The sequence below is a fragment of the Pieris napi genome, chromosome 24, assembly GCF_905475465.1.
Source record: "Pieris napi chromosome 24, ilPieNapi1.2, whole genome shotgun sequence".
Taxonomy (NCBI): Eukaryota; Metazoa; Arthropoda; class Insecta; order Lepidoptera; family Pieridae; genus Pieris; species Pieris napi.
In genome coordinates, this window is record NC_062257.1 from 1,622,457 (window position 1) to 1,641,495 (window position 19,039).

The following is a 19,039-nucleotide window of genomic DNA, read 5'->3' on the forward strand; positions in this document are numbered from 1 at the left end:
ACCACCAAAAAAGCATGGTCCCCATGGGTCGCCATGACTGGTGTTCTCCTACCGTTTCCCATGAATAGTTTGCTACCATGTAATATAACAAAAACCTTAGCCACAGCAACGCATGGCCGGTCTGCTAGTGTCTTATATATATTGCAGTTCTTTACAGTACCTCCAACGGTATTCTACTGTGGGGTGCTCCTGCAGAGGTTCAATCCACATTTGTGCTGTAGAAGCGGGCTGTTCGGGAAATTTATTGTGTTTCCCCAAGGGAGTCGGTACGGCATTCCTTCACCGAGATGCTTATTTAATGAAACGTATTTTATATTTAATTTAATATGTCAATAAATATAATCCATATGGGTTGCCTAGCAAATTTCAGTCCAGAGTATGTTTAATTAATTTAAAAAAAAAAAAAAATTTTAAACATTTCACCGGTATGATTATTAGATAAATTCTATACCAATCGAAAGTATGAAGCCCATAGAATATGCAAACGTTAGGTTGTTTTTAATCAATTAATTATTTATGTGTTTATTTTTTATGTCACACTAAAGTATATATACATCTTTAGTAAAAAAGAAGGTTATAGTGATACATATATAATATTACCCTGATTAAAAATATTGATTGAAAAAAATTCAAAAAATTTACTACATGCAAATTATAAAAATATTTTTTTAAAAATATTATTTAAATATACTCTGGACTGAAATTTGCTAGGCAACCCATATGCATTATATTTATTGACATATTAAATTAAATATAAAATACGTTTCATTAAATAAGCATCTCGGTTGAGGTCGTTGTATATCGGGATCTTATACTATAACACTATATGGCCAATATATTCTTGAAGCCTTGTTGTATGTACAAAAAATATGAACGATTATAAAACAAATGGTGACTTTCATTATAATACCTGAAACAGAACTAATCTAAGCGTACGACCATATAGGCTCCAGATAAACCACTCCTTATATGGAAGTTTTTACAACAATCTCCCAAGAAATTAGAGAATTATCAGTGAATAAATTAAAAACTCCCGTTAAGGCCCTTTCCCAGCACGAATTGCTGTGTCAGTGTCTCGGGGTGGACTGCGGTGCGCAGAGAGGCGCGTCGCGTCGGCCCGTAATAACAATTAGTTATGTAAAACATTAAATTAATGTGATTTTATCATTTTTTTTTCTGAAATGGATTACTTGGCTTGCGATTAAATATATCGTGTAAATTTCAAAATAATGTTCTATATACATTTTCGTCATAAAATGAATTCAAAGTGTTAAAAATTAGCTATGTTTGGATTTTTTTTCTATCGAGCGAAGTTATTTAAATCGTGTATCGATCATTCAAAATGGATACATAAACTACTCAACTCCACCATATATTTTTTCCATTCGCCCTACTTCAAGAAACGATGACGAAAAATGGAAAGAAACAATATACTTTTTGGAGTTTAGCGATAGGATAGGTCCACAGAAGTTTTTAGACTTCTGTACTTCTTTCTACTCTTATACTTGCCAATTGAGAATAAATGATCACGAAATAGACAGGAATCTGAGATATTGTTATTATTTTAGTTGGTATCGAACGAGGTTATTTTTTTTAAATTTATCAATATACGATAATATATATCTAGAATTTCATAAGATTTAATTAAAATGATAAATAAATCAATTATGATTTTTATCACACATTGATTAACTTTGGTTAGTTATAATTAAGCATTTAACATGAAGGGAACGAAGGCAACTGCGCTCGCAATCGCTATATTACTTTCGGTCGCTGAAGCTAATATTGTAAAATTTAAACCTTCGTAAGTACAATTTTATTTTCATTAATAACTAGCAAACTCGGCGAAGTCCGTTTCGCCACCAGATGGCTTCGTTTTATGTAATATTTCGTTTGGTGTTCCCGCTTTTCTGTTGAATTTTTTCCTGAATTTTCTTTGCTATAAACCTCACGGAGCCCGAGACCTTTCTAACGAATGCAAAACCGTGGAAATCGGTTCGTGCGTTCTGGAGTTATAGCGTCAGGAAGGAAAACCCGACATATTTTTATATAGTAGATAATTACTTAGGCCTTGACAGCTCGGCTCGGGCTGTTTTGGAGATCTGCCGGAATGATCTCACCACTAGCGAACTTGATGGGATTATCCCGATCCCTTAAAATGGACTTCCTACTCCTTTCGTTGTTGAGTAGGAGTTCTACTTGATGCTTTTACGCACCAACGGATGGTCTTTGTAGGGAGCTCCCGCCCTGCAATTCTGTAACTCACTTTTCGAACTCACACAGCGGTTTTCGCATCGGCGGTCGCTCTCAAATCAGTCGTGAAGCAGTCATTTTATGATTTGGCATTCTAATAATCAATAAACTACAAGCGGAAGCATTAAATAACTGCTTCACGACTGATTTGAGAGCGACCGCCGATGCGAAAACCGCTGTGTGAGTTCGAAAAGTGAGTTACAGAATCGCAGGGCAGGTCATGTTGGATATCGACGTTACTCACGTAGAAGGGAGCATTGAGCATATCTAAATATACAGAGAATAAGCAATTGTTATGTATGCGTTCCTACGTCACAAGAACTTTCTCGAAAACGCTATAATGATGTAATTATAATACAAATAAATTAATATATTTTTTAGCCCTTGGAAGTTGGACCAACTAGAAGACAACAATGAAGTATCCAGGTAAGTAATTTAAAGAGATAAACACATATATTATCTTGATATATATATTCTATAATTATATTCGAGACCCTTGGTCCGTGGGGTCCTAGCGCTTTAAGGCTTTTTAAAGAAATTTCAAAAAGGTTAGTCGACATCACAGGAGACCGAAGATCTGGCAGCTACCTCGGACAAAGAATTAGTCTAGCTATTCAAAGGGGGAACGCTGCCAGTATCTTCGGAACCTTGCCTAAAGGGACTCCTTTTATTGATATATGTATTTTAGTTATTTATTTCAATGTATATTATTTTATTTTTATGTTTAATTCGTTCCTATCGAAATAATTATAAGTTCATATCTCATTTTATAGAACATAATTTTAATATTAACGTTTTTTTATTCTACTGTACGTGTGTATATCTCTTAACTCCTCTTAAACGGCTGGACCGATTTGAATTAGTTTTTTTGTATGCGTTTGGGTGGTGCCCTGGATGGTTTTGATTCAAAAATCAGTCGGGCAGATGGCGCTGCAGCAAATAAACAGCTGTTATATATATAAATCTTCTGTGCACGCGTTCGTAATTATACTCCTAAACGGCTGGATAGATTTTGGTAATTCTTTTGTGAGTGTAGTCGAGAATGATTTAGATTATTAGATTTTTTTTGTATGTAAAGGTGCGTACAGACTATATAACAAAACATGTTATACAACATTGCTATACAACATGTTTCAGATAATGTGGACACTGAATGTTATAAAACATGTTATTGATATGTATGCTAGAACGAACCCAGCATTTACGTTTTTTTGTTTTTCTTTTGTTATTTAAAATGGTTATATAACATTGTTATATTGCATTGTTATTCTAATGTGTACAGTATTGTTTTATGTTATAATGTTGAATAACAAGGTTACATAATGTGGACGTGTTATAAAACACAAGTTATATAATATGTTACATAGTCTGTTCGCACCCTAAGACGTGTGTACAGGACAATGTCAGAACCGATAGTATAATATAATGAAGTAGCGAACTTAATAATCACGCTGTAAACAACGCTGTATCGTTCTTTTGAAATCACCAATATTTAAAATTACTATTTCGACATAAAAAATATTTTATATTTTTGTCTATTTACCGAAGAAGGTTACAACAAATTAACGCTTGTTACACTTAGTATGTAACAAGAAAACCATTTCTGAGTATAAGTGACAAACAAATTGTTATTTTTATTTCTGTTGCTATAAAAATTCAAGTCAAACATTTATAATGAAAAATTCATAAAAGTGATCAAAAAAGAAAGAACAAGTTACATTTCAAGTGTGTAATGTGTGTGTTGTAGTTGTAACTGGCCCTTAACTTGGCCCTGGCTCAGCATAATGCTGTGGAGCAGACGTGTTCCACAGCGCTGGTCATTCTGCCAGAGACCAGAACAGTTTGCGCCTCAGACGCTAGAAAGTAATGTAATAATAATAATAATATTAGTAAAAATTACCAATGTAAAGAAGTCTTGGAAAATTGTAATGTGTAAACTAAATATAGTTTAAAAAATCTATAAAACACGCTTTTAAAGCACATCAAACTAAAAAGTGAACAATAATTCCTAATTTAGGCTGAAAATGGTAATGAACTTTTTAGTTTGATGTGCTTTAAAAGCGTGTTTTATAGATTTTTTAAACTATATTTATTTTCCACTTTTTAGTCCTAGCAGCAATACGTGTTGTCTCAATTTAATCGTATTGCTTTGTGTACTTAAAAAAAATTTCATTGTTTTTTTCGAGATAAACCTATGAAATTATTACATTGTCGCTGATTCTTTATAAGTGTACAAAGTTTGAATTAAATCTGTCCGTTTAAAGTGGGTCAAAATCGAGTCCGAAGGAGTCGGTTACATACATACATACATACATACAGGTGAAGTTAATATAAAGCGTGTAAAAATGTGTGTAAAAGTATACACACAAAAAATAAATAGAAAAATTAATATATTATACGTAATTAAAAATTCACAATATAAATCGTCTTCATCCATTGCAGTGTCAACTGGAAGTTGGATCAGAACACTAACGAGTATGTGAGCGATGAAATTATCATGTAAGTACTTTAATTCCGTCAAGACGCAGGGCTCGGGGTATAGTTCGACCCATTACGAGAAAACTTTACGTATAACCAGCGGCACGTAAGTCTAGCGCTGGCCGATACGTGGAGGGGATTGCTGCGCATGTGTACTGTCGCGCGGGGGACAAAATGCGACTGGAGAGCCAATCGACGCTCTTCATTCCGCTAGCCCCCCTCAGGTACCTTATTTTTTACTTCTGCGCAATAACGGTCAGCGCTAGAGTTTCGTGCCGCTACTTATATAAAGGTTTTTTTTTATTTTACGGCCCAAGAGTCTCTCTACTACAAAGGGAACAAAATCAAAGTTGGAGGAATAAATCTTATATTTGAGCCGTTAAGAATGTTTAATCCCTAATTTTGCAATGTTATTTTAGACCCACATGGGACCCTACACAAGATGCCAGCGATAAAGTCAGTGATGAGTAAGTATATGTATCTATTTAATATTAGGTAAATATGATATGATATACATGTGAAATTGAAGTTTTGTATGGAACAAAAGTAGATAATTTTAAATATAATATATTTAATTAATCAAAGTATTTGCCATCTTACGCCGGCTCCACATGTGGGTCCCAACGCTCGTACCAACGTTGGACTGCAAACTCGGTGAGGCGTACACACGTTGGCTAATAAACTAGTTCTGTCCCGTCAGGGCCAATGTAAAGATGTCCGATACAGAAATCGAAACTGCTCTGAGCGCGTTTATAGTAATGATGAGTGCACATTTATATTTGTTACTGAGAAAATAAAAATATAAAATATAAAAATAAAATATAATTTTTTTTAAAAATCTTCAATTGAGAAATTCATTCCCATATTTTGTTGAATGGTGCGCCATGCATCAGCTATAAAAAATTTATTTTTATGATCCTTTCGAGTTGCGTCCCATATTATTGGATGTGCTTGACAAAGTTCAATAAATTCTATTACTTTTTCATTTGTCCATGCCTGTGGCGATTTTGTGGATGAAGAAGCCATTCTCGCTCGACGTACGCACTCGCTGCGTGTTGTAACAAAACTGAGCAAAGCGCCAACGTGTGGACAGATCGCGAGCGTTGGCGCAGATTCTTTTGATGAAACCGACACGAACAGGCCAACTACCAATACTCGCCCCAACGTTGGGACCAATGCCATTTTCTAGATCCACACGTTGGACGAATAGCGTTGGGGCCAACGTGTGGAGCCGGCCTTATAGGCATTTGATTTCATTGGTCCCTTTACTATAAAATCCATTCGGACGGGAATCAATAAAATCTGTGAAAGCGGTTTCGACTGCCCCGACTGTTGATTTTTTTATTTGGGGGGGGGGGGATATGGGAGATACTAGGCCAACTGTAAGTCCTGTCTTGTTCCTAATTTAACCCCACCATGGTAATTGTTATAAAAATATTTTAGGCCAAAATGGAACTTGGGTCTAACAGCTACAGTGAACAGCTATGTGGACAGCACCTTACATCTATTAGTTCCATTTTTGGCAAGTAACGGCTTGGACCCCATGTTATTACCAGAGATCGTAGAGGGATTTGAAGTTGTAAGTATTTGTAATTTTTACCATTTACATTATTGAAGTTATACTTCATTAGGCGCGTTATGAAAAATGATGAGAGTTAAATTTTACGATGCGCGCGCACCTGAGACAAAAAGTTGTCAGTGTGATTATAGCGTGCGCGAGCGAGATGGGAATAAGACAATCTACAAGTAAAAAGAAATAGAATATGCGTGAAGTTATGCCATGAATTCTGAATGACCAGAATGACCTTTTAAACAAATAAAGGAGAGAAATTTGAATTATTTTTTCAAAGAAATTTAGCAATGATTTTTCACAAAGACCTATTATTACTTAGTTAAAAGGTTATGAAACATACCTAGTTATTAATATATATTGATAATTGCATAATATATTAAATATTATTAAATTATTAACGTTAAATATTTATTATTAATTATTTAATATTTTAAAAAAATAAAGAAAGCCAAAGAAGTATAACTTCTTACGCGCGTACATAAGTACACGCATCCTTTTTTTTTATTGCTAAGCTTCCTATTGGCTCCCCGAGATTATGCGGATGGTTGACGGAGCATGTTTCGACCTAAAACGCATATCAATGATATGTTGCAACTTGGCAACTTACATTGCTATGCCGACGACAGGATAGAGTCGATGTTAGTTGTTTCGACTATGTATTTGCGTGTTGTTGCCACGAGAATGTAAGTGCGTGCTCCTATTTCACCATGCCTCCTGCTGATAGAGGACAAATCTTTGTTTTTAATTTATTTACTTAAGATGTCATGTGGAAAAACCTGGCGATTAAAAACAGTGGCTGAGAGTTTATTGCCAGTTCGTCTCTTCCGTTCTACGCCTTTGATTTGAGATGTGGCAGTAAATGTAAAATTAGAAGCATTTAATGTATATTTCTTTTTTGACGTTCATAAGTGTACATTGTGATACCTTTATGAATAAATTACTTTTGTCTTTTTTGAGTAAACTCTTGACACTGGCCATGCAGATAATATTTGTCTATCAGTATCGGAACATATGTGAAACCTTGCGATTCTGTAACTCACTTTTCGAACACATACAGCGGTTTTCGCATCGGCGGTCGAGCTCAAATCAGTCGTGAAGCAGTCATTTTATGATTTGGCATAAGTATTCGTGCACAGAAACATACATATGTATTTTTAAGTCGAATGTAGAAGTCGAAGGAAGAAGTATACATGGGGAGAAATTGGCTCTGCCGGAAATCAATCTGGAACTGTTTAGGAAAAACACCTTTCCAAGGCCATTAAGGTTTACAATAATTTAACGAAGGAATTAAAAGGTCTTCCGACTAGAGTCTTTAAAAATCGACTTGGTGTTTTACTTTTGGAAAAAATGTATCATTCAATAAATGATTATTTGCGTGGGATACTGTAGTTGATATAAATTTAATAACGTATAATATGTACGATACAAATAATATAAGAATTGACCAATTCATATGACTAATAATTTAGAATGTAAAATTCCTTTAAAGACAAATTTGCGCGCCATTGTGAGTGGCAGAATATGCGAACTTACGTTTCTACCACCTTGCACATTTTAGCACCATATTCTTGCAGTAAATTATTATTATAATATTCAAAACAAACCACTAGCGCCTCCTTCTTGAACCCAATTGCCTCTGCCCATCTACGTGTGTGCCAATGTCTGACCTCATAGGGGCTGCTCATTATCAAAGACAATAGTATTACGCAAGCACTATTATCTTTGATTTTCTGATTTGGTGATTACGTCAACAGTAATTATTTACTTTTTGAAGTGAAACTTCTTTAAGGGCATGAGGATTTTTACGGAACGTTCTTGTCGAAGAAAAAGGAGAGCGATTGAGACTGATTGAGAGAGAGTGAGAAGGTTGAATTACCTTCAGAAATTCAATTTTTAAGATTAAAATTTCGTAAAGATATTTTATGAAATACTAATTTTATAATTTATGCAAAATAATTTAATAAAAATAATATAAATCTGAAATGATGAATTGTAAATTAAAATGCCACGTGTTTTTATTATCAAAGAAATAAATTAACAAAATTAAATTTATAATTTGTAGGTAGGTATTAATTTTCGACACTTAATATTTTAATGACAATTAAATTCATTAAATTCATTAAATTCCTAACATATCTTCCATTTTCCCTCCAAGTCTCGGAAATCTAAAGTGTTAGATTTGTATAAATATGAACAAGAGTTAAAAATTTGTTTTCCAAAGAAGTTTTACTTCTGACGTGTACTTTGGACGCACGCACTTTTTTACACATGTTACCCACACATAGTCAAAAATTAATATGTTTATGTACTTTTGCTGAAAAGATGGGGGGGGGATTAAATTTCAGTAAATCTGTGCTTGTGTAGTGTCTGTGAATAAGCGCGAGACGTGATGTCAAACTAAAATACAATCACAAATACATCATGAAAAGACTGTCCGTCTCTCTCGCGCTCGGTTGACCGAGCTTGAGCTTATGAGTATAAAAGAGACAGTTATTGTTTTTCTTTTGATACTGTTTATGTTGATCTTTACTGTTTTATATTATTATTATTTTATACATGTTGATCTTTTTTCAAACATTACCAGGGCAATCTCGTGAAATGGTGCACAATATTTTTAATTATTTTAAGCATCTTAATAAAAACAGTTTAATGAAAAAATGTTATATTTAATTTGAAATCAGATGCGACTGGGGTTTCTAAGAGGAGTATTGAAAGAATAGTTAGTGAAGTAAAAGTGAAGTGTGTTGAGCTAGATGGAGCTTATGTCGAAAAATGAAAAATTATTTACACGAACTACTCTTTCACGTTCTTGGTCTGGCTTAGAACTTTTGGATCCACCCTCGTATGCACCTAATATTTATATGTATTTGACACATTTTTATTTATTTACAACCCACCCAACCTTACTAAAACCAGAGTGGACTAAAATGTATAGCATGGCAAAAAAATCATATTTTGAAACATACTGTATGTGAAATTGCATTAGTGTGAGTACTGTGAACCCGCCAGCTTTCGATAACCGACCTATACTTGAACAGCCCCTTAAATGTCATGTGTTAATTTTGAACAGGCATTTAAAGAGGAACTGAACTTATTGCTGTCATTCATAGCGCTAAGCAAAATTTTATCTAAATAACATTTTACAGCAGAAAATATCGTATTTCATTATAATTGCTGTTAATTAAGATAATTTCTGTTTCAGCGTCTACTGTTAATTACGTACAGCGCATGGTTGAAGCTGACTGAAGGTAACATGACAGGCCTAGTGAACGTGACCAGATTCGAAGACCAGAAAGTTAATTATTTCGCTAAAAACCTCCGAGTTCGTGTACATTTGCAGTTCAATGACCTTGAGGTAATTATTTTCCTTATATTAGAAATAGCGGATCGTTTTGATAACACCTTATTTATAAAAAACTTATTGCGTTCTTTTTCAACTAAATATTTTGATCTGTCAAATTATATTTGACAAATACTATAGTCGCTGTGAAGAAATTAGCGCTCTGTATAGGGCTATTTGACAAAATATGAAACCCCATTTTAGATAATTTATTCGGAACTATACAAATTGTTTTTAAATCTGTTTAATATTATATAATTTGAAATTATCGTTCATAATTTTAAGAACCCGCCAAAATGCTTCTTTAGTCAAAATGGCATCGCAACACAACAAACGTCAAGTTTTCACGTATTAATTGTCATTCTCACTCGAACTCCACTGGCTCTGTAATTCAAAATATGTCCAAATTATAATTCAAATATTTATATTAAATTACACAAAAAACTATATTATATTTAAATACAAAACAGTCTCCGAAGTTAAACAATGGTTACTAGTACACACAGCCTTAGTTGTGATCAATAAGTTTTTCTTTCCATTTGCGTGATTTGACACATGCACATGATGTTGGAGAACACCGGTAGGGACACGGTACTTTACCAACCACCCAAAAATAGTCTTATTAAACATCTTAAAGTCTGATTACCTATTTTCCTATGAACAAAATATTAATGATATCGTCTGTGAGATGAACCACAGAAGGTGAAAGCGCCATTGGTGTGTGTCAAATGAAATTGATTATGTTTAGTGAAATAATTATCTATTATTAGTTGTTAATGCTTATCTATTTTCATGTCGTAATATTCGAATAACGAACGCCAAAATAATTTAAAATATCAAAATAATAAAACAATTCCTCTTGTACGGCCTTGGCTCGTACATCCGGATCGAAGGATCAAAATGTACGGTTCCTGGGTGTCAACGGTTACAGTTCTGGGTGGGAGTGTCCTCTTTATAATAGATGATTTTATTTTTAATCACATTAATCACTCGCGTACAATAGAATATAAGCGAAATCATGAAATGTTAATTGTTATGAAACGAACGAATGCAATGTAGGTTGAAGAAAGTGCATATATCCAGCTATAGTCTAGGGCAGGGGTCTCCAAACATTCCAGCCTTAGGGCCATACTGATAACTCCAGTAAGTTCCGAGGGCCAAAACCATATTATCATTGTTGCCGGTGGTAAAAAGTGAAATAGTCCAAATCTCAATTACATAAATCTTATTAGTATTTTATATTAATTATAATTATCTTGTTATAAGTTATGTTTTTATCACAAAAAAAAATAACAATAAGCCTACAACAATGTTATGAGTAGTTAGCCCATGACCATATCAATGTAGATGTCATATTAATAATTATTCCACATAAAATTAGAATACTTCAGTAAACTAAATTTAATTTGCTATAAAAAATATGGTCTCTAAAAGGAGTTTTCAAGTATGCTAGCTCTCCGCGGGCCGGACAAAATCTGCCCGTGGGCCAGATGTGGCCCTTTTGACAGTTTGGAGACCCCTGGTCTAGGGGCGTAACTCCAACGATTTAGGTAATCGCCACGCTTATGAAAGCCTGTATGAGCAAAATGTACAAATTTAGTACTCATTACGAGCAAATGTGTAATTTAGATTGTGAATGTCGGCGGAGTCAGCAAGATTTATTTTTACACGCCATTCTTAAAGAACGGATAGATAGATTAATTAATTTCTGTAAGAATCCGTGTGTGACAAGATATTCACATTTGGTTCATGTGCCTCGTACGAACGCGAATTATCTGCGTAATTCGCAGGGTTTTAAACAATGTAATAGAGGCTGTTTATATTGTAAACGTGAAGCTGTAAGATTACTTTTTTTTTATAGCTCTGGCACGATTTGTGCATTAGCCAGCGTCAAGTATAGGATTTTTTTTATAATTCGTGCTTGTCTTTAGAAATTCAACCGTTTCCTCCATGTACGGTTTAGGCACTCGCCCGGTACCGCACAACCCTCCCAAAGGCCGAGAACAAATTTAAATTAAATTAAAACCTGCCCTCGAACCGGGAATCGAACCCGGTACCCCTCACCTAGCTGCCACTTAATAAGACCGCTAGGCTATGAGGCCCCTAATAAGATTACTTATAAATAAATAAATTTCAATGTTTAGTTGTCTTTGGTAATACCAAAATAATGACTAAGAAGTTTTTATTATACGGATGACGCGCGATTGTATAGTCTATCGCATGGACCAGTTTAGGCGCCAATCAAATGTTTAATGTTGTTTTAAGATGTTTACAAGAAGGCGCCTTGCACCATAACATTAAAACAATGACTATAGTATATATGTAATATATTAATAGTATATTTTATTATATATTTGTTACAGTTTAATTATAATTACCTCGTCCAAGTAATGAATATTGGACCCACTGGAAAAATTATTGGATCTTTGGACCGTTTTCGAATTGTCGCAGATATTTTGATCGATTTTAATAACGACGAAATCCATTTGCAAGAGTTCAAAATTAATGATGTTGGGTAAGGTTTTTTTTATATAACAATGTGATGCCTGAGAGGGTACACGATATTTAAATTTAGTTAAAAGGTTTAGCAATAAACCTGATTTATATCTTAAATGCACACAATAATATATCAATTAATTTAATTTTGACTAGTATATCAATACGATATTTTTGGTCGTAATTAGACTAAAAATATGAAATAAAAAAAGTTTGCTGTTTTATTGATATGATCGACTTTAATTGAAGATTTATGAAATGTTTGTAACTCTGAATCTTGACGTCAGAGTCGAAAATTGTTTATGACTCTTTTATGTCAAAGAGATTTTGTCATAGTATTAATTTTATCATTACTTTTAATTGGTAGTGTTACACTAAGTATTTTACTTAATATTATAAATATTAACATAAATAATTGTTCAACAGACGTCTGCGTGTGAGACTACGCGGCAACATTCTTTTCGATTGGCTTCTAAATCCCGTTATATCTGTTTTTACCAGACTTTTTAATGGTATCATCATGTTTACCGTCGAACTTATCATTCGTGGAGTCTTTCAGTCGGCTGTAACCGGTATTAATGGCGCTATACGTGACGTCATTTCCGCAATCGAAGCATTCAATTGAACTGCAGAATAAAAAAAATATTGTTAATTGTGTTTTATTCTGTGGCTTTACAGAAATTGTTTTCGACACAATTCAGTTTAGAATAATTTGAGATTAGATAGTTGTAGATTCTCAATCGTGTAGGCATGTGTTCGAACCCCGGCTCTGCACTAATATAAGTACGTTATAAATTTGCTCATACGTCTAAGACCTAAAACAAATACAGAAATGTGAGACAAGATCTTGATCTATATCTTGTGTATGTAAACAGAAATGTCAAAAATTTCTCGCAGTCTATAACAAAATTGTTATTTTGACGAATGAAACTCAGGATATCTGAGGATATCTCAGGAGTTATGAGCTCTTTGTTTTAATGGTAGGGGAGCCCACGATGCTAAATGGGGATTTACTCGAGCGTCGTAGAGACCTATTGGGATGCAAAGCTTAGATGATAAGAAGAAAAAAAAATTATGTGATATATACCTTTACATCAGTGGGGGAAGCGGCTATAGATTATTAAATATGTAAAAAAAAACCTGTTGCATGGATATCCCCGAGCGCGTCAGATATTGATAGTATCAATGCCCTACGTATTTTTAATAATGTACGTATGTTAATCTGATCGTTTGCATGATGCGGGTTGTTGTATTTAAAGGTTGAAAATGAAAAACAAAAAAAATTGAGCGCGTCAGATTTTCTAAGGGAGTGTTAAGTGCACTAAAAAAAAGCTCTCATTCACTAATCTGACGATTTCGAAGGGACGCAAACCTGCGGCCATTTTCATAATTTGCAAAAAAAATCGACATTTTGAAATTCTCAAGCGCGTCAGATGAAGATATATATGGTTTATCTTTATGTTCTAAACGTACAGTCTCATAATCTGACTATTATCTAGAGGGATTCGCCTGATCTGACAAAAAAAAATTAGAAAAACGGTTCACCTTAAAGGCCATCCCTGCAACTTCCCGCTAATTCCATTCCTGGGCGCTTAAAATTGATATTTTGAGCTCGATGAGTTCATAGAACACTATTTTTGGAATTTTCGAATCGCAATAACTTTTGAATAGATCAAGCAATTTTCACGCGGTTGGCGGCATTCGACGAAGTTTTATCAACCTCATAAGTAATTTTGCAATTTTAATTGATCGAACCACAAATTTCGGAGTAATCCCGAAAAAACACTTTTTCGGGTTTCTTTCGTTCACGATATCTCTCGAACGAATCAACCGCTTTTGACCAGCTTGGTGGCGATCGACGTGGTTTTTCAAGCTCAAAGGCGGATTAGTTTTTGAAGTTGATCGATAAAGAAACCACTTTAAAAAAAAATCTTATTTTATTTTACATTTTTCAAAATTTCTCAAAATCTATCGGTCCGAATCGGTCCGGTTCAAATTCACAGGAAATGTAATTTTGAGGGAAATATTTAGAACGCCGTTTAGTAGATTCCGATCGGTTTAAGGAAATGTAGGCATCACGCAGCTGCACGCATTTAACTTTATCGACGAATTTTTGTTATTTCGGCTTGCGGAAATCGTCAGATTATATATTTTTCATTATTCTTGAATTATTTCCTTCAAAATAAAAAAAAATACTTACGCTCGAGAATGTCGAGATGACGTTTTTTTTACAACTTTGTTGCCCTCCCCTTTTTTTACGTCACTCTCAAATTGTCAGATTAGTGGAATATACACTTTTTAGGATGTAATTAACTCACCCTACCTTAATCTGACGCGCTCGAGGATTTCTGATGGTCAATTTTTTTTACTAATCTGATCCTGTATCCTTCATGGGCGGCCTTATATATGGGCCTCATGTTTTGTGGAGGTACTTAACCGGGTACGAGGTATCCCCCTGTGTTTTGGCCGTGTTGTGCCGGCTTATAGAATAGCACCTCCCCATCTCTACCCGTGGGTGTCGTAAAAGGCGACTAAGGGATTTTTAAGGCGTAGGGCAGTGACGACCCCATCGCCCGCTGGTGGGATATTTGAATAATAACTATTTCCACCAGCGCAGTCAGTTAGTCCAAGTAGTGGGAGTGTCATGCTGCGTAAGCAGCCGAATGAGCCGACACGACCGGGGTAATACCACTCTCCCATTGCAAAAAAGCGTGAAGTGGCCCACGCAGGACGTGTGTCGCGTTTCGTTTTATATTGTGGGATTCCCGGAAGCTCATTTCCTTCCTCTCCGAATCATCATGGCAGCGTTATTTAATAAAACTTTTTTACCCCAGGAGGGTACCTTCTAGTACAGGAGAATCCGTCCCTGGGTGTACTCACTCAGGCTGTCCCGCGTATTCTGGGGGGGACAAAATACCGCTCAACTGCAGAGGCAAATCTAGAAATAAACTCACGGTAACACAATTTAACACAGACTTTACTAACATTAGGGGGCTTCAATCTAATTTAAATCCCGTCCACTTTCACCTCGAGACGGCTAAGCCGGCCTTATTGTTTCTAACGGAGACCAAGATAGTTCCCTCGTCTGTTGAACATTTGCACTATCCAGGCTATTGTCTTGAGCATAATTTTAGGCCACAAGCCGGTGTATGCGTTTACATTCCTGAGGATATAAATTTCCGTCGCCTCTTACATTTGGAAGAATCGGATCTTTCTACCTTGTGGGTACGCGTAGAATGTGCTGACCATCCCCGCATATACTGCTGCCTTTACAGGTCACACAGCGGCAACACCGAGGTCGATCGACTTATAGAACATGTCCAAACTGCACTCGATTCCCTTCTGTCTCTATCGCCTGCTGAAGTCGTTATACTGGGTGATTTCAATGCCCATCATTCTGAGTGGTTAAATTCTCGTACGACCGACTATTCGGGAAGAGGCTTCCATGATTTCGCTCTTGCATATGCTTTAACTCAACTGGTCACAACGCCTACGCGAATACCAGACCGAGCTGACCATCAGCCTTCGTTATTAGATCTTATGCTGACTTCTCACCCAGACTTCTATGAGGTTACTGTGGATGCCCCACTTGGGTCCTCCGACCACTGCTTGGTGCGAACCGTTGTGCCAATTAGGCGTCGAACCCGCCCGCAGTTTTCGGAATGCCGTCGTGTCTGGCATTACAAATCGGCCAATTGGGATGACATGCGTCATTTCTTTGCAGCATACCCATGGTTGCAAGTCTGCTTCAAGGGTAGTGATCCTGACGCCAGCGCTGAATCTGTCGCCGATGTGGTGCTACAAGCAATGGAACTCTATATCCCTTACTCTATGGTCCCCATTCGTGGTAAATCTCGTCCATGGTTTGGCCACTCTTGCAAAGAGGCTTCCCGTCTTAAGCTAGAGTACTATAAAATCTGGGCTCACGCAATAGCCATAAAGGATCCCGATGTAGCTCTCCATAAAAATAAATTTAACGCAGCTACCCGAACCCTTAAACGAGAAATTTTTAAAGCAAAATCGGAACATATTGGCAGAATTGGTGAAAAGCTCGCGAAATTGCCCTCTGGAACTCGAGCCTTTTGGTCATTGGCGAAGGCAACTCAGGGAAACTTTTGTCAGTCCTCTTTACCATCCTTGCGAAAGGAGGATGACTCGATGGCTCACTCGGCGAAAGAGAAAGCAGAGCTCCTTTGCTCTCTCTTTGCATCTAACTCCACGCTCAATGACTCAGGGACCTTACCGCCCACTATTTCGCATTGCGGGTTTTCTATGCCTGAAGTTCGATTCGAACAGATTGGTGTGCGGAGGGCCTTAATCTCCCTTGATACCCACAAGTCAAGTGGTCCTGACGGCCTTCCCTCGATCGTTCTTAAGACCTGTGCTTCTGAGCTGACTCCGGTGCTTACACGGCTCTTTCGACTCTCGTACTCCTCGGGCGTAGTTCCAAGCTCATGGAAGACTGCGCATGTTCATCCCATTCCCAAAAAAGGTGACCGCTCTGAACCATCCAGCTACAGACCTATCGCAATCACTTCTTTATTTTCAAAGGTAATGGAGTCTATCATCAATAGGCAGCTCTTGCGATATCTGGAGGAGCACCAGCTAATTAGTGATCGTCAGTATGGCTTTCGCCGTGGCCGCTCGGCTGGTGATCTTCTTGCCTATCTAACTCATAGATGGGCCGAATTTGTGGAAAGTAAGGGAGAGGCATTGGCCGCTAGCTTGGATATAGCTAAGGCCTTTGATAGGGTTTGGCATAGGGCGCTTCTTTCGAAACTACCGTCATACGGTTTGCCCGATGGCTTATGCCGATGGCTGGCAAATTTTCTTGTAGGACGTAGCATTAAAGTCCTAGTTGACGGAGCGTGTTCCAATCCTAGACCCATCAATGCAGGCGTTCCGCAAGGTTGTGTCCTTTCGCCGACCCTGTTCGTTCTGCATATCAATGACCTGTTGAATATCGACAACATCCATTGCTATGCAGACGACAGCACCATCGACACATTATATTCCGGCCATCCGAACATGTCTCGATCTGAAGTCGATGAGAGTCGCAACATACTTGTTCTCGAAATTGAGTCGATTCTGGAGAAGGTTTCTGTGTGGGGTAGTAACAACCTTGTTAAGTTTAATCCTACAAAGACTCAGGTTTGTTCGTTTTCTGCCAAGAAAGATCCTTTTGTCGTATCTCCTCAATTTGAAGGCGCTCTCCTTAGTTCGTCACACAGCCTCAGTATCCTTGGGGTTGGCATTTCGAAAGAAGTCCAATTTCGCAGTCATCTGGAAGAAAAAGCCAAACTGGCTTCCAAAAATCTGGGTGTTTTGGGTAGGGCTAAGCAGTATTTCACTGAGGTGCAACGTATGCAGCTCTACAAAGCTCAAGTACGACCTCATATGGAATACTGCTCGCATCTCTGGGCCGGTGCTCCCAAATACCAGCTTCTTCCTTTTGACCAAATTCAGCGAAGGGCTTGTCGAATTGTCAATCTCCAATGTCTTACTGATCGGCTTGATTCTCTATCGCTACGCAGAGACATTGCGTCTCTTTGCGTTTTTTACAAAATTTATTACGGAGAGTGTTCGGAAGAATTGTTTGGGTTGATCCCTCCTGCCTCTTTTCAACACCGTACGAGCCGAACGACCTCTAAATTTCACCAGCATCATCTTGATGGTTGGAGGTCTTCCACGGTCCGCTTCACAAGGCATTTTCTTTTGCGAACTAGCGAACTGTGGAATCGGCTCCCGGGGGGGGTCTTCCCTCAGAGATACGACCTCCAAATTTTTAAAAAACGAGCCTATTCCTCCCTCAAAGGCCGGCAACGCACCCACTAAAATGGGTGTCTATGGGCTGCGTGGACTACCCTTTTTGGTCGTCCCGCAAGCTCGTTTGCCCCCCTATTATATAAAAAAAAAAAAAAATATTGATCTGCCGCGTTTTAGTAAATCCCGAAATCCCCTCTTGGGCTCCCCTACCATAATTATATATTGTAAATATTTATAGATTTTAGGGATACCTAACGATGAAGAATAGTCCTGAATACTTAAAGAGTGCCAGTGAAAAAAATATTCATATACTAACCTAACCTAACAGATCTAAATAATAATAGGTTTTTTGGACAGCTCCGGCGCTACGGGAAATGCAGCCCCTCCACCCTTGCGTACCAAAATTTTAATAATCGATTATTTTTTCACATCCCTAAAAAGTACCCAAAACCGAATCAGAGCACCCCACTATCCACGTGGTCTTGTCTGCCTTACCCCTAGTGTGTATAATGTATATAAATAATCGGAGGCGCGGAGGAAGAGCAGCCCTACCCGCTGTAACAAAGCACAGGCATTTTATCCAAGCCTCCGCAGCTTCGGCGATCAGCCTTAGCCGCTACGGCTACGGCCAATGTATTGATATACTCGATGCATTGATGTTTTTTTGTAAAACATCGAAAGGAGGATAAAACCAGTAATTTTACAAAAACTCAAGTTTGAATGGAACACTATAATTTAAAAGTAAAATAAATTTATCCAGCAGCACAAGTCTACATACAATTAAAAAGACAACAAAAATACTGCAATGTTCTACTGAAAAGGCATACACTCGGCATTTATCAAATTTCACCTAAAATCTATCAAAACGAGATTAAGTTAATTTCGATTTTGATCATTCTTAAACGTTAATTTATGTTTATAATTTCTATTGTTAATTTTTTAATTAAAAAAAAGCATGAAAAATAAAATATTTAGGGTGTTTATTTTGAAATTAATTCAAAAATTAGGAAAAAATCGATTAATAAAAATAATCGATTATTTTTTTAAGGAAAATCGATTATTTATGACAAGTAATGGTTAAATTAGGTTCAACTTTAAAATTAACAAATAAGAAAATAATCGATCCGATTAAT

At 36.6% G+C, this 19,039-nt stretch overlaps 1 protein-coding gene across 2 annotated transcripts; it reads left to right on the plus strand.

The window, feature by feature from the left end:
* Nucleotides 1–1,677: 1,677 nt before the first annotated feature.
* Nucleotides 1,678–12,792, plus strand: LOC125061929. Of its 2 annotated transcripts, XM_047667566.1 has the most exons (8): nt 1,678–1,804; nt 2,635–2,679; nt 4,696–4,752; nt 5,151–5,198; nt 6,175–6,310; nt 9,507–9,659; nt 12,008–12,159; nt 12,567–12,792. In XM_047667566.1, the coding sequence occupies exons 1-8, from the start codon at nt 1,722–1,724 to the stop codon at nt 12,763–12,765; spliced, it is 873 nt and encodes a 290-aa protein (XP_047523522.1). In that variant the 5' UTR covers nt 1,678–1,721; the 3' UTR covers nt 12,766–12,792. The 2 variants fall into 2 exon arrangements, with proteins under 2 accessions (XP_047523522.1, XP_047523523.1); XM_047667567.1 differs by lacking the exon at nt 2,635–2,679 and having other exon boundaries at nt 1,698–1,804.
* The last annotated feature ends 6,247 nt before the right edge of the window (nt 12,793–19,039 follow it).